At 38.9% G+C, this 22,468-nt stretch overlaps 1 protein-coding gene across 2 annotated transcripts in view; it reads left to right on the top strand.

Moving 5' to 3' along the window:
* The window catches only part of gkt (glaikit), a 104,757-nt gene that overhangs the window by 65,183 nt on the left and 17,106 nt on the right, over positions 1 to 22,468 (top strand). For both annotated transcript variants that reach the window (XR_011017543.1, XM_067135895.2), the window contains exons 9-10: positions 7,603 to 7,718; positions 18,588 to 18,807. Coding sequence is in view for 1 of the 2 variants with exons in the window: in XM_067135895.2 (XP_066991996.2) it covers positions 7,603 to 7,718; positions 18,588 to 18,807 (336 nt within the window). In the remaining variant the exon portion in view is untranslated. The remainder of the gene's footprint in view (positions 1 to 7,602; positions 7,719 to 18,587; positions 18,808 to 22,468) is intronic.

The following is a 22,468-nucleotide window of genomic DNA, read 5'->3' as shown; positions in this document are numbered from 1 at the left end:
TACTAGTAAATCTTTTAAAATGAAATGTTACAGTATTAATAAATATTTAGTACTTAATACATTTAACATATTTTAATTTCTGATCAGTAGTTTTTCAGTTTGTTGCTCTTGTATATCTGAAGAAATTTCAATTTGACTGGATTCATCATAAATTTGTCCTTACTGTGGTGTATGAAAGAAGGGTCATTGTCTGTTGTCTTCATTTCATCTAATCTCTATAAAAACACAATTCTTAAGTAACTCCAGTACTAGTAAATCTTTTAAAATGAAATGTTACAGTATTAATAAATATTTAGTACTTAATACATTTAACATATTTTAATTTCTGATCAGTAGTTTTTCAGTTTGTTGCTCTTGTATATCTGAAGAAATTTCAATTTGACTGGATTCATCATAAATTTGTCCTTACTGTGGTGTATGAAAGAAGGGTCATTGTCTGTTGTCTTCATTTCATCTAATGTAACATCCCTGCAGTTACAAACTCACAAGTGAGGAGATAACTCGTGTTCGAAGGAAGTGGCATGCATAGCAACTTGTTTCCATCACAATTGAATTCACTAAATGTTCATCTAGGAAAATTTTGAGAAAGAATGGGTTGGTTTTGTATGTCACAGCAATTTTTATATGGTTGATAAAATATCGCTGTCTCTGCACACTGCTGACATAAAAGACACTGTGGGTGTAGCAACAATATTTTTAATTTCAATACTTCCATCACGCGGATCACTTTCTATTACTACAATACACTACTACAACCAAGCTCTCATCTAATTCTGAAATAATTGTTTCATTGCCACTTTCATCTTGTTTACTATAACTGTGAGGTTTTTCAATCTGTCAAAACTAATGCAGTTAAAATAAAATTTGAAAGTACCTAAAAAAGAAAACATTTGATAACAGATTATACTATACTTGAGAGATCATTTAATTGAAAACAGCTTCTGGCATCATCAAAACTCAGCAGCCCTTTTCTATCCTATCATTGCTGAAAACCTGTGATAGTTAGTGTAGCATTAAACTGCTTGCAAAAAGACATAAAAATGGTACTGTTAGGCATCATCATAATCATCATTGCTGACTCCAGCTCCTTAGGTTTGGTAAAGGAGTATTCTCTATTTTTCTCTATCCTTGTAGATTTCCTTGTCTTAGATGTACTGTATTGCCGAACCGATGACCTTCGATGTTAGGCCCCTTTAAACAACAAGCAGCATCATCATTATCATCATCATCATCATCATCATCATCATCAAGATGTATTGCCACTCAGACCGTTATGCTGCGAGATTCTGTTTTATTTTGTTGCCTTGTTTCTTTCTTGTTTAACCCTTTGTTTCTTGTCTGCACAGTCATTTTCCAACCACTCCTTGGCTTTTCTCTGGTGGACCATATGGCTAAATAATCTAGCATTTAGGGGGAGAGAGTGGTGGTGGAGGGTAAGAACGTAACGCATATAATAGGACAAACACAATAGCAGGTCAGTGTGGGAAGTGGGACCAGGAGAAATAGGAGACGAGGACAAATGACTTGCCATTGTGTTCGTCCTATTACCGCATTTACATGAATAATGCCCGCACCCTAATTTTAAGAAGGTTCGTTTTGAAAAAAATGAAATGAACTAAAATCCCTTCCATCGAAAGAGTAACGTAAGCATAAACAAACACTTCATATCACTCCGCGAGGTACACATGGTCTTTACACAAATATGCACGTAAATTTTCGGATATACAGTAGAACCTCGATAATTCAAAATCGGTTAATTCAAAATCCCGCCTAATTTGAAGAAACTCTCGTTCCCGGAAACATGAGATACAGTTTTGCATGTTATTTAAATGGTTTAATTCGAAATACGGATAATTCGTAATACGAAGTACAATGTTGGCCCCATTGCCGAAATTCAGTCTTTTAATTCGAAACTGCCTTTAGATTTTAAAACAATAGTATATTACAGAGTAATTTCAACTCGAAATTAATCTGCATCATAATAGAACGCGTGTTCCGGAACGTGGAGGGGTAGCTTTCTGCACTTACACTCACTTCGGCGGGTCTACAGTGCGCTTCAGGATTGCTAAGTTGAATGAAATTGGAATTCTTTTGTATTCAACCTTTTAAGGAATGCCTCAATATCATGCAACAGGCAGTGTGTGGAAAAACAGAATCCGTGAACCCTGGCGATGCCGACAGTTGACGAAAAAACGTGGCTCATATAATAAATTCGTAGGCACTGAACAATATTGTCATTGCCGATGAAACTGCACTGCTTTATTTTAATGGGAGCCCAACCGGTCTTATGGTTTTAAAGGAGAAAGTGCCAGCCGGAGAATCGTACAAGGGTGGGGGATGGGGGTCATTGTAGTGCGTTGCAATGCACATGGAAGCGAGAAACTTTATCCCCTCATCATAGGAAAATTTAATAAGCCACAATGTTTTAAGGGCGTCGGGCACTTTCCATGCCAGTACAAAGCATCTAAAAAGGCAAACAGTACAGAAATCCAAAAAATAATGCATTTGCACAGGGGAACCAGCATAATTTATCCTAGTCTTTGAATTGTGTGATTTCTTTCTTTCGTTGCGTGAGGTTATGTTTGTCAGTGATTAATTTGAACACTGTAAATGCATCTTGTTGGATACATTTTGGAAATAGTTTTTTCCATGGCATTTGAAAGGTTTAAACTGTGAATCGAGGTGATTGCATGTGTTAATGGGTCTTAGAATACTTTGTGATGCGGCAAGTGTTTACATTTCTGAAGTACAAGGGAAGTGCCATGGCGGGAAATCGTACAAGGATAGAGCTATAGGAAAGTTCGATTTTAAGGGCATCGGGTACTTTCTGTGTAAATACAAGGCATATAAAATGCATACAGTATAGTAATGCAATGAATAAAGCACTTGTACATGGGAGGCAGCATAGATTTCTACTCGTCTTTGAATCGTGCTTTTTTTTTTTCTTTCTTTCGTTGCGTGAGGTTGTGTTTACCAGTGAGATATCCAAGTGCATTATTTGAACACTGTAAATGCACCTGCTTGGATACATTTTGGAAATAGTTCTTTTTTCATGGCATTTGAAAGCTATAAACTGTGAATCAAGGTTAACTGCATGCAGTAACTGGCCTTAGAATGTTTTGTAACGCGGCAAGGGTTGGCACTTCTGAATTGCGAATTGGCGGTTAATTCAAAATCACATAATTCGAAGTCCGATTTTTTAGTCCCATCGACTTTTTATTAACGAGGTTTTACTGTAACTGCTTTGCCTAGATGGAAAAAAACAACATCACTGCTATGAAATATATTTGCCATGAACATTAGCAAGTACTTGTGTCTACTTACGTGACAGATATTTCATTAATCTGAACTCGAAATAGGCTCGATTCCCTGTAGATCAGAATATTCGTTGTCTCTTGAATCACTAGAATCCTCTCCATTATACTTACAAATTCGTCACACTCCACGTCTAAAACACTTCTCACACGCCGTCTCTTTTTACTCTGATAGTGGATAATTCTTTTCGTGCAATGTAAATACTTGAAACACACACACCACCGAATTCGGATTATAGTTTTGCGATACAGTAAAACCTCGTTAATTAGAATTCCTTGGGACGCATAAATTGGACTTCGAATTACGTAATTTCGAATTAACTATCAACTCGTACTTCAGAAATGTCAACCCTCGCCGCGTCACAAAATATTCTAATACCCATTACTGCATGCAATTAACATTGATTCGCAGTTTAAAACTTTCAAATGCCATGAAAAAAACTATTTCCAAAATGTACCCAACAAGGTGCATTTATGGTGTTCAAATAATGCATTTTGATAAATCACTGGCAAACATGACCTCACGCAACGTGAGAAAAAAAACACGATTCAAAGACGAGGACAAATTATGCTGGCTCCCCCGTGCAAGTGTTTTATTTTTCGGTTTACTATACTGTTTGCATTTTTAGATGCCTTCTATTCGCACGGAAAGTACCAGATGCCCTTAAAAATATCGTGGCTTATCGCACTTTCCTATGTTGAGGGGAAAAGTCTTTTGCTTCCGTCTGCAACACAGTACAGTACCACAAGTTTGTTTGGGCTCGGCATTAAAGAAACAAAACAATGCAGTTTTATCGGCATTGATAATATTGTTCGATGCATACGAATTGATTATAATTATGAGCCACGCATTTTCACCAACTGTTGTCATCGCCATTGTTTGCAGATTATTCTTCTCCGCACACTGCATGCTACGTGATTGTGGTGTTCCTTAAAACGCTGAATACAAATAATCACGATAGCAACTGTGTAATACACTATAGACACACCGAAGTGAGTGAAAGTGCAGAAAGCTACCCCTGCATGTTCCGGAAGATGCGTTCTATCGTGAGGCAGAGGAATTTAGAATTTAAATTACCCTAAAAACACTATTTCTTTTAAATTGAAAGACAATTTCGAGTTAAAAGTCTGAATTGTTTTCCGTTGAAATATGACATATGAGGACAGTTTTCTTGCATCTGCAGTTACACAAAGCATAACTGTACACCCAACATAAAAACTAGGTGAGCCAGGAGCGTGTTGCCAACCTTGACGCAAATAAAACCCACACCCCAATTTTGTGCTTCATTTTTCTTTTAAAAATGTGTGGGGATTATTCGCGTAAATACGGTATGTGTTTTCCTTTCTTATTCCTCTCTCTCATACCGAGCTCGATAGCTGCAGTCGCTTAAGTGCAGCCAGTATCCAGTATTTGGGTGATAGTGGATTCGAACCCCACTGTCGGCAACCCTGAAGATGATTTTCTGTGGTTTCCCATTTTCACACCAGGCAAATGCTGGGGCTGTACATCAATTAAGGCCATGGCCGCTTCCTTCCCACTCCTATCCCTTTCGTGTCCCATCATGGCCATAAGACCTATATGTGTCGGTGTGATGTAAAGCAGCTTGCCTATCTCTCTTTCTGGCTTGATTTGACACTTGTTTGTTCCTTTCCTATACTCATAAAATATCTTCATGTTTATTTTTTTATTCTTATACTAACTTATATGGTGAATCACCTAACTTCCTTTGTTTTATCATCCCATTATTGACAGTGACTGGGCTTATTTGTGGCCCTGAAAAGAACCATTGGGTGGTCCTCTCTGCAAGAGGTCTATGCACGACCTCTTCCAGGCATACGGCCATGGAACCTATTAGGGCATAAGCATACTTATTGTCGTCACCTCCAACCTCATCCCTGGCCATACTACTGATAATGTCCAGAGAGCGTTGTTCATGTTTGGAGCGGGTTTAAGCCAGATCTCCACTATTATTTCCTTTGTCTCGACTCGCTCATTCTCATTCATGTCATATCTGCCCAACAACGTGAACCGTTGATAGGTTCAACCTGACCTTGTCTTGCACGAACCATTCCTGAACTAATCAGGACGTGTGGATCAGAGTCAGGTCCTGCTGAAATTGTATAACACCAGCAGGATGACACACCCGCACAGAAGGGACCATAATATTCTATAAAATCTGCACATACTGCCCATTGATGAGACGATGCTCGATTCTGTGCAGCATTCCTATCCCACAAGAGCTCATCCAACCCCAGCATGCAATAGTTACACGGCCAGAGCTCTAATATTTGGCGACATGTGCTGGATTCTGCCAGATGCCGTAAGGGCAAAACATGACCATCCCATCATTCGCCAAGGAAAACTTGCTCTCGATAGAGAATGTGATGTTCGACTAATCGTGCAGCACATTGACCTTGACAAATGCAAGGTGGTACACCCTCTCTTCATCAGTGAGCTTTTGTTTGCTATCTGCTCATTGGGATTGAAACCCTGCCTCATTCAGGCTTCTCAAAGCTATCCTCGAGCTGCCGGGAAAACTGCGCGGCCTGGCATAGGTGCACTGCATTCATGAACAGGGTCGAATGGACCTCTGCGATGAAGTAATTGATTGCCCTGTTCGCAGTTTGAGATCTGCCACAAACCTGAGCCAGCTGACATCTCCCAATGCATCATTGTACTCTGGCAGATGCCGTAGCTCCGTCCAGCCTCTGTTGCAGTTAGATTTCCTTGTTCAGCGAGACCAACTACCCGTTCATGAATAAGAGGTCCTTGATGTGCCATAGTTGCTGGTAGAATGACCTACCTTTGTGTAAAAAGCCTGAAACCTAATTGTTTTTTCCACTGTTGCTGCCAGCAGAGTAAAGAGATAAAAGATCATCCCAAGCGTATTCGAACCAACCCCCTTTTCACTGTGAACCTGAGTTCGTACCCACTGGCCTGTGGTGCTCCATGAACAGTCAATGCATAACACACTTATTACCAGTAGTCTACCTGTTACCTTCTACCTCGCTCATATTTAAGGCCTTTTACAGGAAACTGTGCTATCTTATTTCTTCCAACACTTGTAGGTACTCCAGTTATGATGGCAACTTATGAATGAGTAATGCTTCATTGCCCCTGAATAGCAAACTAGGATCCGCAGCATCATAGTTGCATGTGGCAATGCTCGTCACTGTACTTGGATGTAGGATTTTTTATGTGCACTCACTTTTAATGTTGAAAACATTTCTTAGCAGACAGAGTAGGGGTCCCCATACTACGAAAAACATAAAATTAAGCAAAAGCAAAGCAAAGTCACCTCCGTACAGGCAACGAAGGCCCTTGGAGGAGTGGAAGGTAAAGGCTTCCGTCATTGTTAACCTCGGCACGTGATGGGGTAGAGTGGTTAGTTCTACGCTCGGCCGCCTTCGCCCTCAGGAATTAACCTGGTACTCATTTTTGGTGTAGGCTGAGTGAACCTCAGGGCCATATGCACCTCCAGAAGTGGAAATCTCATTTCTTAAATTTTACGACTTCCTGACTGGGATTCGAACCCACCTCCTTCCGGGTGAACCGAGCATGCCTTTTCTGCCTCGGCCAGGCAGCCCCTAAAATTAAGCAATTTCCTCAATAGTGCCATAAGTTGAAAAGCTAAAGGGCCTGGAAAGGTTTCAAATTGTGAGTCTTGGATAGCTCTATCAAACTTTAAAAAATTTTAAAATTCGAAAATAACTTCCGGCCTAAATGCATTTCTGTAAAAGCAGCCAAAAATCACTTGTTTCTTTACTTGTTTTCTTTTTTAATCAAATTCTAGCCAAAGTAACTTATTTACATAATTCTTTCTGTAATGTGTTCCTTAGTTCAATATCCTCAGGTGGTTTTTGATATTTTGGAAAATGTCCACACCGAATGTAGTTATAAGGGCTTAAGTTAAACTCTGCATTGACTGACATTAGTGCTTGTAGTGGTAGATAAAGGCAAACTGCTAATCTAATCAATTGGATAACGATGATTAAGAAAAGGATTGTAATTTGAGGAATAAATAAAGAATATATTCTCATACTTTATTATATTTTGTCTAAAATTCTTAGCTCATATCCCTAGGATGTTTTCAACTTTGAGTTGCTTACCTGACGGGCTAGAACTATGGATTTTTGTGTCAGTAAGTGTACTTATGTGTATTTACTGCCTCGTACAATTACCAGTTTCCTCTCTTTTCATCTCTTCTATCTAATCTGTCTTCACCATCTCTGTTTCTTAGCGGATTATTGTCAGAATTAGAGAGCATTCTGTATTCCTATGTTTCAGATTTATCCAAGTAAGCAGAACGTAATGGACAGCCTAGATGGCCTGATGGGGGGAGATTGCTTACCTTACTCAATACGGACGCACCAGAAACAGATGTGGTTCACTGCATTCCTATAGTACGTTTCCTAAGGTAGAAAATTATAGCTGAAATGCACTGTACTTTTTTAATCATGTTATATGATTATTAGTTGAGCCCTTGAAATTCAGGCTATAAACAGTAGACACATCTGTTTTACATAAAATTTCAGGCAGTTCCTAAAAGAAATGCTTTGTTGATGCAGGAGTCGGCCTCTGTCCGTAGTTTCAAATTACATTTCTTGACAGAGAGAATGCTGAAAATTTTGCATCAAATGCTGAAGGAGTTTTGTCCCCCATTATTAATTGTGCCCTTAAAATTCATATATACTCCGCACGGCTTTACTTCTAAATTGATGTTTCACAAAACAAATGAGCATCACCATACGTCTGTTGCCAGCGCACTACTGCCACAAGAGCAGTTGATGCAATACGATCGCGTTAAACAGCCCTCGTAAAATGTAATACTGTACTCAGAAAAGCTAATGTATCCCATTAACAAGTCAACACAACTACACGTTAATGGCAGTAGAAAAAAACGAACTAGTAGTTACACAAATTAACCAGGTCATCAAAGAAACGGGAAGCGAGTACAGACACCGTAAAACACCCCCTAAAATAAGCAAGGAAGAACTTACCAGAACTGGTGGAGAGGTGCCTCAATTTAAATCTTGGATTAAGAACATTTGTGCCTGGTATCAAAATACTAAAATAAAGAACAACATGTCTTACCTTGAAAAGACAAATATAATACCTTTATTTCAGGAAAACCAAATTAAATTAAATGCCTTAACATAGAAAACGTCCACCAAGTAAATGAAACTAATAATATATTTAAAATAAGTTAAATGACAAATTGGAAGGATTAAAATTCCTAACGTGGTCGACCAACCAATTTGTTGTTGTTGTTGTTTTTGTTTTGTTTTGTTTTTTCAGAAAGGTAAAAGTTCCTTATTACTTATCCTTTTAGAATTTTACTTCAGTTACACAACATAACGACACCATTAATCACGGAGTTCTCTCCAAGGGAATCAGATAACTCCCCACGTTACCACAAACGAAAAGCGCACTACCACAAGGACCAAAGGGAAAAATATAGATATATCCCACACAGGATAGAGAAAAATTCCAAAGGAAATGTTAAATGCCAAATAACATGCTCCAAAATTTCACAAGAGCAAGGGCCAAGTCATACAAATTAATTGAATTACTAAAAACTCGTCAACAGTCCCCAAGAAAAAAAAACAATCATCATCACCAACAACAACAACCCATCGTCATGGCAACGAACACACACCATGAACATAAGCCATGACCAATTGGTACAACCACGACAATGGTCATTACTTCAAGGGACAAAACCATAAATTTACAAGTAATAAAAGAGAATGAAAGAACAAGAAAAGAAATTAAGGGAAAATTAAATAAAATTTCAATCCTGTTGGGGAGACCTTCCCAAAAAAAATTACCTAGTGGGGTAATTTCATAGCCATCATTAATAACATTACACTCTATCCATTCAACATACCGTATTTCACGGCATAATAGTCGCACTATTTATACCAAAATTTTCGAAAAAATTCTAGGATGCGACCATTATACGATGAATATTTAATACCAGTATTTGTATTACTCAAAAAATGTATTTATAACTAAATTGTATTTGATACAAATTTAAGATGCACGTAATACTCGCGTTTATACATCAAAACAATTAAAATAGTCTAAAACAAAATTCATAATTTTTCGCAACAATTCGGTGAACGTTTTTCCAACCTGAAAATAAAAATGAACGTATTAAGTTAATTGTCATTAATTTGAGTATTAAAGTTAAAATATTACACTTGCAAAAAATTATCGCTTTGTTGTGAAATGCGGACTTACCGGTACGCAATTTATTCCAAATCTTCGGTGTCGCTATCGCAGGTTTCGCTATCTGATGCGCCGTCCTCGCCTCTGTTAATACCAGTATCAGATTCTTCGTCTCCCTGCCACACTGCGTCATCTTCGGAACCGTCTAGTGCATTCGAAATCCCAGTCCTTTTGAAGCTCTTGGAGACTAGTTCAGGTGGTATAAGATCCCAACTCTTCTTCACCCACGAGCATAACAAGTCCAAGGGTGGACGCCTGATATTTCCGGCGGGCGTCAATTGCTGATCGCCGCTCATCATCCACTTGTTGTAAAATCGACGTAAGTGGTCTTTAAAGGGTTTATTAACACATACGTCTAGTGGCTGCAAAGCAGATGTTAGGCCACCAGGAATGACTATCTATCGTGTCTTATTTGTAGTGAGAATTTGCTTCACTTCGTTCACGAGGTGACCTCGGAAACTATCTAAAAGAAGCAGAGCTGGTTGTTTTAGTAGTGCACCAGGTCTTCTATTCCACACAGTTTTAACCCAGTCCAGCATGAGTTCTACGTCCATCCAACCCTTTGGTTGCACTCATAGATGAATTCCATGGAGAAACTGTATATTCTTAGGCATCGTTTTCCTCTTGAAAATGATGTAAGGCGGCAACTTTCTCCCGTCAGCTGTAATGGCTAGCATTGCCGTGCATCGCAACTTCTCACTACCGCTGGTTTTCATTAATACACTCCGTGATCCTTTTAGCGCAATAGTGCTGTTGCAAGGCATATCAAAAAAGATTGGAGTCTGATCGGCATTACCGATTTGAGAAAGCAAGTACGAAGTTTCCTTGCACAAACGTATGACAAATCGGTGAAAATTTACAATCTTGTCCGTGTAATCAGCAGGCAACTTTTGGCTTAGTGTTGTTCTCCTTCGCACTGACAGATTGTGTCGTCGCATGAACCCCTTAATCCACCCACGAGTCGCCTTAAACTGAGTTACCGGTATGTTGTGTTTGCGCGCTACCTCCTGTCCCTTAATTTGTAACATTTCATATGATACACTGCAGCCATTGTTACGTATTTCACTGACGTACCTAAACACTTCTTCGTCAATTATAGGAAACTTCCCTGTTTTAGGACCTCTAAACGCGCGTCTAGAAGGGTTTGTGCTTTTTTGCTTGTTTTTTACTTTCTGCCAGTCACGCACCAACTTTTCACTCACTGAAAATTTTCTTTCTGCAGCTCTGTTCCCATGCTGTTCAGTGAAGGCAATTACGCTTAGCTTGAAGCCCGCAGAATAGTTTCTATATTTACCCATAATCGCTTATAAATGCTTCACACGTTAATGTTTTGCGATATAAATGACTTTCCGTAATTGTTCACTGTTAAAACAAATTATTTCTGGAAACACCCCAAACACAAATTAAAAACTTAAATTCTCACGCACACATGTCTACAGTAATCACGTAAATCTGAAACAAATGAATGCATCTGTGATCTGTCCATTCCAGAGCAGCCAATACTGTTAGGCAGCAAGGAAGCATGCAGCAATTTATCAGTTTAGCTCGTTGGTTGCAACACACTACTGCGCTTGCGCAAAGCTCGCAAACCGGAGCTCTAGCTAGCGCGGTGTAGATCTACCGTATAGTTGACTGTATTCTGAGACTTCAGTAACAAACATTCATTTTTTTCAATTTCTTTTAAACATACGGTAATTAGGTTAATATTTCTTCCCAGTTATTGATGATTTTACATTACATTACTGACGAGTTTATAAAATAAAACTTTAATAGCATTGGATAATAATTATCTTGACTGCTTGGATAAAAGTTTTCATCCCATGCCCGGACTCTTATGACGTAGTAGTAAGATAAGAGTCTAGCGATGACAACTGAGACATCGTAAATAATTCGGCTGACCGTGAGCTGAATAATTCCGTGGTAATCTGCGTTATCGTCTTGGATTTCACTTCGTGCGCAATAACACAGGAGCCGGCCCCATGGTGTAGGGGTAGCGTGCTTGCCTCTTACACGGAGGCCTCGGGTTCAATTCACGGCCGGGTCAGGGAAGTTTACCTGTATCTGAGGGCTGGTTCGAGGTCCACTCAACCTACCTACCTGGTATTTCCTGGCGACGTTGCCGATAAGTGATAACTTACAGCCTTACGTATTTCAAATGGGAACTCATAATATGTAGGTGGTGAATAAATAGTACACTGTCTCGCGACCACGTTGTCAAACTGCCGATAGCCTACCGGTAAGCCATGCATCGTACATATACCGGTATTATTTATTTATACGTTGTGCAACATGTCGCAAACGTGACTGTGTTGCCAAATTGCCCATAAACCATACACGTATTTAAATTGCGCATTCATGTGCAACTTACGTTGCAGTTCCATTTACCTTTTAACGAGATTAGTGAACAAAATTTGGACGTGCGACAATTATGTAATTAAAGGTTTAAAGTCCGATTTTTGTATTGAAAATAAAGGATGCGACGATTACGCGGTGGCGACGATTATGCCGTGAAATACGGTAATTGATAACTTACTTTCACCCAAAGTAAATGTAACATGATAAGCATTAATATGCGGACAGAACACGATCATCTAGTATAGATATCTGCATAATTAGTTTTACAAGGAAACCCGAATATGTTTAAAGACACAATCAAATTTAAGGACGAGACAGGAAGATGGAACCTTTTTAGGAGACCCAAAACGCCTCAAGTCCGAATAATAGTTTTTCTCATCTCATAGAGGGAGTACTGAAGATCAATTTCACTTAAGAACATGAAGAACTTACAGATTTTCGGAAGCTTGCAGAGACGCGTTAGCGTCAGTTTCCAATACTCGCGTCGACACAATTATCCAAGAGATTTTTTTAAAAATCCATACGGTTTGGGGACGTTTCCAATAAGGTAGAAGTAAAAGGATGCTCTAAGGGCAAGACAGAGCTCTTTCACACAGATTATTTATCCATAATCCATAATGCGGGCCGAAATCTGGTCCTGCAGGAGACACCAAGCACGCCAGCGATCCATCACACTCCAACGACTCAACTGTAATGGCGGCACACGCCTGCTAGATGAGGAAGACAGAGCTAACAAGATCCAGAGCTTTCATTGGTTAACGGGCGGAGCATCGCAGTAAGAACACTCCGAAGAAGATAGCAGCACATACCAGGGACGTTTCATGCATTAAGAATAAAGCATGATATCGAACGCTAGGCTCGGAGAATATATGAATTAAATAAGACATGAAATGACTAGGAAAAGGAAAAGTGGGGTAAGATGGTTTGAAGAAAAATTAGAATAATAGGACACAGATTTCAATGGCGATTAGCCCACAACTAAAATGTTAGGGGAGAAGGTAAATGAACACGACACCACTGTGTCAAATGAATTGGGATTGGAAACAAATTCACAAAAACTACACATACTAACAACATCCGACACTAAAATAAATGCATTATTAAGAATAAAAGAGAATGAAGAAATAACACACTCACCGCTAATGGCTGGCACAGTAAGGGAGGTTATGACCCACAAAGGGAATACTCCACTGATCTCAGAATCACTTTCTTGCCACTTGTCTTTCCCGAATTACACTGTTACATTCTAAACATGCACAAAATAAGTACACTAACCGATACACAGACATAAATGAAACTACAGCTATTTTTATACGCTGAATTAAAACTGAATTTAGTAACTTATGCTATGCTAAACCGTAAACTATGTTATAGTCTACTGTACTAGAAAGATAAAGACTAATATGAAAAACACTAATTACTGAAGGAAATGCGAAAGATCACGGTCTGTACCGAATACCATACACGCTGAGCGAGATAGGTTAACCACGTGGTGAATGTAAGTATTAGAGTAGGCAACTATGTTTAGAGATTGCACTCTGCCGATATACGTTGATGTGAATGGCAGCTCGGGATTGGTTGTATGTCTGTTTCAGCGTATAACCACCAGACAGAGCCAAAATCGGCCAAAACGTCAATTTAAAAGTAAAGCAGTGCAGAGTATAACAAAGAGTAGACACATCTGTTTCGTATAAATTATCAGACATTTTCTAAAGGAAATACTTTATCCGTGCAGCAGCAGGTCTCTGGCCTTAGCTTCACATTTCATTTCTTGATAGATAACGTATTGAAATCTTTTGCATTAAATCTGGAAGGTATTTTGTCCTCTGTCTTGCATAGGGTTACCAACGTCCGTATTTACCAGGACATGCCCTTATTTTTAGCGTCTGTTCTGGCATTTTTAATTATTTGCTGATTGTCCGTATTTTCTCGTCTAATATGTTAAAGTGAACTTTTTCCAACTAGAAACCCATTTTCGTAAACTTAGACTCGCTTATTCCATAACCTTTGACTTCAGCTGCAGCTTGAACTTTTTAAATTCCTGTAGTCTTTGACTAGTATATTATTGCTGGTCGAAGTCAATAGTCGAAGTTGGCGTTAGCATATGGAAATGGAAGCTAAAGACAAATAATTTTCGTCCATATTGCTGCTTAGTTGTGCCACAGTCCTTGTGATCTACTCTACAATATCTGTTGTGATCTGTTGGTACGTTAAATGTATTATGGGAAAAAGAAAGTGTAAGTTCACTGCTGAATTGGAGAAAAGATATAAATGCTTCAGAAAGGGCCACACCGACGAAGAAGCCATGTGTCTAGTATGTAAACCAGGAACATACGTTTCTGTGGCTAATCGTGGAGCTATGGATTTAGAAAGTCAGATTACAACGAGCAAACATAAAGCTAATGTTCAAAGTGCATCAACTTCAACTAATGTGTTGACATTATTCAAAAATAACACATCACTAAACGAAAATGCGATTGCTGCAGAGGGAGTTCTTGTGTACCACAATGCTGTTCATCATGGGAGCTACAAAACTATGGACTGTATGTCTAAGCTTCCGTCTAAATTATTTCCTGCTTCTGAAATAGGAAAAAATATTCATTGTGCTCGTACAAAGTCTGAGGCCAGTGTCAATAATGTACTTGGACCTCACTGTGTAGAAAGTGCCATTAAACAAATGAAAAACGTATCATACATTGGTGTTTGTATGGATGGCAGCAATCGTGCGAATATAAACCTGTTTCCTGTACTCATTCAGTATTTTGACTACAGGAATGGAGGGCTGCAAGCAAAGTTAATTGACCTGCACAAAGTCAGTAATGAAAAAGCTGCAACAATCTCTTCAGTGGTGTTAGATGTCCTGCAACAAAATGGAATTTTGGAGAAGTGCATTGCTTTTGGAGGAGATAACTGCAATATGAATTTTGGTGGCCTGAAAAGAAGAGGAGATAATAGTGTATTTTCTAACCTCAAATCTCAGCTTAATGAAACCTTGATTGGAGTAGGCTGCCCAGCACACGTGTTGCATAATTGTGTTCAACATGGAGTTGATTTATTGTCGATTGACGTTGAAAGCATTGTGTTAAAAGTGTTCAACTACTTTTCTACATTCACCATAAGGAATGAAGAGCTAAAAACTTTTTGTGAATTTGTTGATGTGAATTACAAATCCCTATTGAAGCATATTGTCACTTTTTCCAGCTGTTGAAAGGATGCTTGAACTGTATCCAGCACTTCAGTCTTATTTTCTATCTGTGGATAACCTGCCAACAATTTTGAACAAGTTTTTCACCAATAAGTTAAGTGAAATGTATTTAATATTTTGCCAGTCTTTAATGTCAGTCTTTCAAGAGAACATTCTTCATGTTGAAAAGGAGAATAATTCCATTATTGAAGTGAAACAGGCACTTGAAAAAACTGGTGGTATTTTACAAGCTTGTTTTTCAAATAATTTTGTTCCTATGAAAGTGAAATAAATGATGAAAACTTTGAAGGAGAAAGGGTTGCAGGAAGACAGTGATTCCTTCATGAAAAAAGATCTATAACGTCAAAGTCCTCCGAGGAATAGACACAGGTTCAGATCACTACGTAGTTAAAATTAAAATTAAACTCACTCCCCAGAGGAGACAACAAAAGCAAGCCCTTAAAACTAAAAGAAAAATAGATCCTACCCAGCTAATCAACAACAAAAATTACCAGAAAGCAACTGAAAAAATAAAAATCACAGACAAACTTGAAGACCTAGTACACAACCTTAAACAAATTGCAGAAGACCTAGCTCCAATTAAACCACGTAAAAAACACCAATGGTGGAACAGTGAATGTGATGAAACAGTGGAGAAAAGACATCAGGCATGGCTATTACATCAGTCCCAAAAGACAGAAATATCCTATCAAAAGCTAGTAAAACAGAGAAAAGAAACTACCCAAGTCTTAAGAAGAATAAAAAGACAACATCATAAGGACACCCTGCAGTTAATTGAAGAACAGTTCAGTAAAACTAAATCAAGGGACTACTACAAAACCTTCAGAAAGCAGCTCCAAAAATATGAACCCCCGACCCTACTGATGAAGGATGAAGATGGTAAGCTGGCCCATAACAATAAAGACAATGCAGAAATTCTGGCTAAACATTTCAACAAGCTTTTAAATTGTGAGGAACCTACAGAACTCCTTCATTTGGACACCAACACCCCGATAAAAACATCACCAGAAAACATCAATCCCCCCACAATAAAGGAAGTCTACCAAGCTCTGAATAAATTAAAAAACTACAAAGCGCCAGGAGAAGATCAGACCTTTGCGGAAATCTGGAAATATGCAGGAACCTCAGCAAAAGTTGCCCTCCATCAACAACTTGTCTCTATCTGGATTAAAGAAGAACTACCAGAACACTGGACAACAGCCCTCATTCATCCTCTGCACAAAAAAGGGGACAAAACCGACCCTAATAACTACAGGGGAATCTCTCTCCTAGACATAACATACAAAATATTTTCAATAATCATCCTTAATAGGATAAGTTTACAACTTGAGAAAGAACTAGGAGAATATCAAGGAGGTTTCAGACCCTGGAGGAGCTGTCCTGATCAGATCATGAGTCTTAAGTTGATAATGGACTATAACAGGAGAAGAAACAGAGATATGGTGATAACATTTGTAGATTTCAAGAAAGCTTATGATTGCATCCATAGAGAATCTCTGTTTAAAATTTTAAGACACCTTGGACTACACCCCAAATTAATAAACATGATAAAATTGACTCTCACCAATACCAAGTCAAAAGTGAAGTTTAGGGGGGAAACATCAGAGACATTTGAAATTAAAACTGGACTACGGCAGGGAGATGGGCTCTCACCACTATTATTTAACTGTGCTCTAGAAATGGTAATGAGGGAATGGTTTAGAAAATCTCCCCCCAAAATAAAGATTGGCCGAAAAATCAAAACAAATTGCCTGGGTTTTGCTGACGATTTAGCATTACTAGCAGTGGACATAAAAGAAGCAAAAACCCAGATATCAGAACTTCAAAACATTGCAAATAAAATTGGCCTCAAAATATCATTTGAAAAAATAGAAATTATGCCCCAAAAACCAACACAGCTAAAAGAAGTCACCATAAATGGTAATAAAATCAAAATAGTAACTCAGTTTAAATATCTTGGAGAAGTAATAACACATAACTTAAATGAAAAAATCTCAATCCAAGTAAGAACAAATAGATTAGCTAAAGCACAAAAATTAACATGGGATATCTACAAAAAGAAATGTCTATCAATAAATACAAAAATAAAACACTACAACACAGTTATAAAACCGGAAGCTACATATGCAGCAGAAACACTCTTTTACCTGAATAAACAATCAAAGACTGACAGACTTCAGAAAATTGAAAGGAGGATTGGAAGAACCTGTATCAACAAAAAATATCAGAAAGATGGACAGTGGCGGTTAATACCTAACAAAGTCGTGTACAAAGAGCTAGAACCCATTACAGATACTATGCGTAAGAGGAGACTGGGATTCTTTGGACATATCATGAGGATGCAGGACTCGAGACTTCTGAAACAACTAGTACAACACAATCTCGTCTCAAAAAATACCACAACAGGATGTAAATGGATCAGAGAAGTAAGAGAGGATCTGAAGGAAATAGGCCTTACAACAGAAGACACCAAAAATAAGATAAAATTGAATACAAAACTCAAGAATACAAACCTCCGCTTTACCCTTACACAAAACAAACCAACAACACGCACATTTTCAACTGAGGAAAGGGCACGAAGATCGGAGCGTCTGAAGAAGTACTGGGAGGACCGCAAAGCCCGAACAATCCCTTCAAAGAGACCTGAACGACGGACTGACTAAAGTGATCCTATGTGGTCATAAAAGAAGAAGAAGAAGAAGAAGAATGAGTGTCTGGAGTACCTTGGAAAATGGTTACAACCACTTGAAGAATTCAGTACTTTTAAATGGATGACCTTAATTTCAGATTTCAACTGGACTGACCCTGAAGATACTGTTAAATATCTTAGTGCAAAAGGTCTACACATTGATGATGTTAATTATTAGACCAATTTGTAAATCTTGAAAAGTATGTTGAAGTGCAAAAGCAGAATGAAAATTTCTTGAAGGACTTCACTTGTAACCAGTTTCATGACTATTTAAAAGACAATGAGGAGTTGCTCAATGAAATAAGTAGCTCTGATAAGTACAGTCAACATGAATAAGGTGCCAGTGACATTCCTGCTTTCGAGACTTCATTTGTGGCCAAGCAATATGAATAAGGTACGCTAAATAAATGTTTTTAACAAAAAATGTAAGCAATTTTAATGCTGTCCTTGTTTTGTCCTGCTTTATGAACTCAAAAGTCCTGCTTTCGAGCCGTTGTCATCTGGTAACCGTAGTCTTGCACAACTTCTTTTTCCAAAGAATTTTCCTTTGGTTTGATCAGTCAAGAAAGTATCATATTGGACCAGGTATAAGACTATATTATTTACGTTGAAATACACTAATAAAAACCATAGTCATCGTACATTATGTGCAGCCTAAAATTAATCCTCAATTTCTATTTCCACTCAAAACTTAAGCCTTGTAGTGTTTGACTTTTCTATTTCTCCTAACTGAATTAATATCCTCTTAGCATTCACTCAGTATTATTTTACTCTTGAATTTGTTCACAGCCAGTGGAAGAGCTCTAAACGTCTTCGCACCGGTGCTGTACCTCACATCAAAACCTACGGTCGAATATCACCAGATGGTAAGCAGCTGGCCTGGTTCCATTTGAGCAGTGCCAACCTCTCCAAAGCAGCGTGGGGTATAAACAGGAAAACAAAAGCAAGTGGAGCAGGTCTCTTCATGATGTCTTATGAGGCAGGAGTTCTGTTTCTTCCACAGATGCTGGTAAGTAGAATTTTTAATTCTCCCAATGATGTATGTTCATATTCCATTAACTACAGTATTCACATTGGACCTATTTAATTTGGAGTGATCCATTAGCAGAATGCTAAAATGAACCTCTTAACACATTGAGGACAGGCTCCGAACAGAAGCTGCTACCCCATTGTAATCCAGATAGTTCAAGACTTCAAGAAAGAAGTTACACTGCTGTGCTCGAACTACGAGAAGGGATCAAATATAAATGAGATTTTATTTTTTATTTAAATTCATTTATTGAAAACACAAAGCATTTTAGTTTATTTTTCCACATACTGTAGTTTCCTGCTTTGAAAATGCTTTTGTCCCAGCGCATGGTCAGCTTCTTGATACCCTCATCGTAAAAAGAACAGGGTAGTGTCACCATCCAGTTGCGCACAAAGTCTTCAACACTCGCGTCATCTTCAATTCATTGCCCTCTAGAGCTTCTTTAAGTGGTCCAAACAAATGAAAATCGCAGGGCGATAAGTCCGGGCTGTAAGGAGGATGATCAAGTGTAGTCTAGTGCATTTGCTGTAACTTGGAGACAGTTAGAGCTGCAGTATTGGGCTGTGTCTTGTCATGGAGGAGGATGACTTGTCGAATCGGTTGGTCTTGTCTTTTGCGGCGATATGCATCCCTTGCCTTGTTCAACAGCTCACAGTAGTAACCAGCATTATTTGTGCATCGCTCATGCAAAAAAATCAATCAGCAAAATGGCTCGCCAATCGAAAAAAATCAGTTGCACGAACCTTGCCAGCTGACAGTCGAGTCTTGGCTTTCATTGGTGCTGCCTCCCCTTTCCTCTGCCGCTCCTTACTGGCTTGTTTGGATTCGGGAGTGTAGTGGTGGACCCATGTTTCGTCGCAGGTGATGATCCGACACAAAAATGCATCACCTTCTTCCGCAAACATTGCTGTAAGCCTCTGACAGACCTCCAAATGTCTCAAATTCAGATTTTCGATCAAAAGGCAAGAGACCCATCCGGAACACACTTTACGGAACTGTAGGTCATTTATGAGGATTGCTTGACAGCTCCCATAACTGATTCTGACTTGTTCTGCAATTTCTGATACCGTCGATCGTCAATAATGTCTTTAACCGCTCGAAAGTTTTTGTCTGTAATGCTGGTCTGAGGACAGCGATCGTGTTGCTGATTTTCCACACGTTCTTGTCCTTCCTTGTACTTTTTATGCCAGGCAAACACGCGCATCCTTGACAAAGTTTGATCACCGGACTCTTCAGTCAATCTCAGGCAAATTTACGCCGCTGTAACTCCTTCACAACAAGAAATTTTATAATTATGCGTTGCGCAGTGGAGGGGTGCACCTGTTGCTCCGACATCGTGAGTGTTACTGACAAAACAGCAGGAAATGTCCAACAGCACACTCTTCCTACTCCTAACAGTCCCGCCTAAGCATAGCAGAAGCGCGGGGCTAGTCCTACCAACTGTTGATGTTCAGGAACAAAAATTCTGTTTATATTTGTTCGACCTTTGTACTGTAACTCAAAAAGTATTCATAATATCGACCTCAAACTTGAAGCATGTACTCACTAGGTTGCTTAGTATTCTGTACGGTGTGATACCTTTCAAAGCAGTATCGTTTGTGTCTCCATTTAATAGTCTTTCTAAGCACAATGTAGTAGGAAATCCCTGTTTGTGCCATTTGTGTACTTAATCTGTTCAGGTATGCAAGGATTTCTCTTTACCGTTATTCTCCGTTTAGTGTTAGCCATTAATCATTAGAAATATCCAATTCAGTGTCACTTGGTACCTATGATAACCAGTCTACATATTATTAATCGCAGATATCTGTATCTATTAGCAACTGAATGTGCCACACCATGTGGACATCTGCACTGCTGCTTCAGGGAATAGCTCTACATAACTGATATTATAGCAATTGAGGCTTTCACGGCTGGCATTACAAATCATGTCAGTGTTTTCTGGGCTTGTAGACCTTGGTCTAGGAGCATGTGATGGGTCCGACGTTTCACTGAAGACTGCGTTTGGCATTATCAAAGGTTCCGACTGACTTCAATAGCTGCGAAGCTCATGGTGGAATGGAGTGGTGTTGCAATTCCACCTCATTATTTAGTGCAAGCTACAGGTGTCTTCCTTGGCAAAGACAGGCAAGGCAGGTCGACGTACATTGGGCTCCTTAATGTTTCAATCATTGGTCGAACAGCCAATCAGCAACCGCCCCTCCAGCATGGCGGACCAATAGGCGAGCAGCGCACTGTAGCCTGCACTATGTAATGTGGTGGAATTGCAACACCACTCCATTCCACTGTGAGCTTTGCAGCTATCGAAGTCAATTGGAACCCTTGACAATGCCGAACACAGTCTTCAGTGAAACGTCGGGACCATCACATGCTTCTAGACCATGGCCTACAAGCCCGGAAAACATTGGAATAATTTATAACTGATATTGTTTTGCTTACTACATGAAGCTTTAAAGAAAGATGCAGCAATAGTGACAGTTTATATTCCATGACTACGCTGTTTGGAACTCATAATCTCGCCCAAAATTGTATCAGTGATCAAGGAAATACAGGGTCCATAAAAGCGAAAATTCTCGTAGCCCTTCGCCTACTGTCGGCCATCACTTGCTGTCAGCTGAGAAACTACGAGAATTCTCAGGGCTTGTCACCCATGTGGCACATCATATAATGAATTTGTGTACAAATGTTGAAATACTTTGCGTAAGATCACCCGTGTATATAGGTTGTTTTCGTGATTACAGTGATCGTAAAAGTGGAATAAAATATCGGTTAGGGGCCGATGACCTCGATGTTAGGCCCCTTTAAACAACAAGCATCATCATCATCATCACATAAAATATCGGCACTAACATCAGTGATCGTACTACTCCATGATATGATGGCAAATCGTTCAAACTCTTCTTAACAGACAGCACAACAAGCGGAAAATTAAGCTAGTACATAAAAACGGAGATTTCTGGGCCCTGTCCACAACCGCTGGCCGCAGTAATACTTAGATCTCCGGGGCCGGTCTTCAGTGTGTTAAGGGTGATAATGCAATATTTTTAATGGCTTGTGCTTGCATCAAGTCATCATTTATATTCTGCATAGGTTTCACACTTAATGCATGATATCAGCTTCATATCCGTATTGACAGTATCGATTATACAATAATGTAGGTTTTACAGTCCTCTTATTCAATACAGTGCTACCTCTTTTATATGGGAGTCAAATTGTCATTATTGATATTGACCATACATGTTTCGACCCTTGGTATTGGCCATCTTCAGTGGATATTACTTTTGAAAGTACCGTATTCACACGAATAATTCCCGTATATTAAAAAAATTAATGAATTTGGGGTGTGAGTTTGATTTGCATCAAGGTTGGCAACACGCTCCTGGTTCACATACTTTTGGATGTTGGGTGTACAGTTATGCTTTATGTAACCGCAGATGGAATAAAACTCTCCCCCATATGTCATATTTAAATGGAAAACTTTTCAGACTTTTAATTTTAAACTGCCTTTACATTTTAAAAATATAGTATATTACAGAGTAATTTAAATTCAAAATTTCCCCGCATCACGATAGAACACGTCTTCCGAAACGTGCAGGGTAGCAATCCACATTTTCACTCGTTTCAGTGTGTCTATAGTGTGTTT

The sequence above is a fragment of the Anabrus simplex genome, chromosome 1 (assembly GCF_040414725.1).
Source record: "Anabrus simplex isolate iqAnaSimp1 chromosome 1, ASM4041472v1, whole genome shotgun sequence".
Lineage (NCBI taxonomy): Eukaryota > Metazoa > Arthropoda > Insecta > Orthoptera > Tettigoniidae > Anabrus > Anabrus simplex.
The sequence above is the reverse complement of the archived record's forward strand: the minus strand, read 5'-3'. Positions and strand labels throughout refer to the sequence as shown.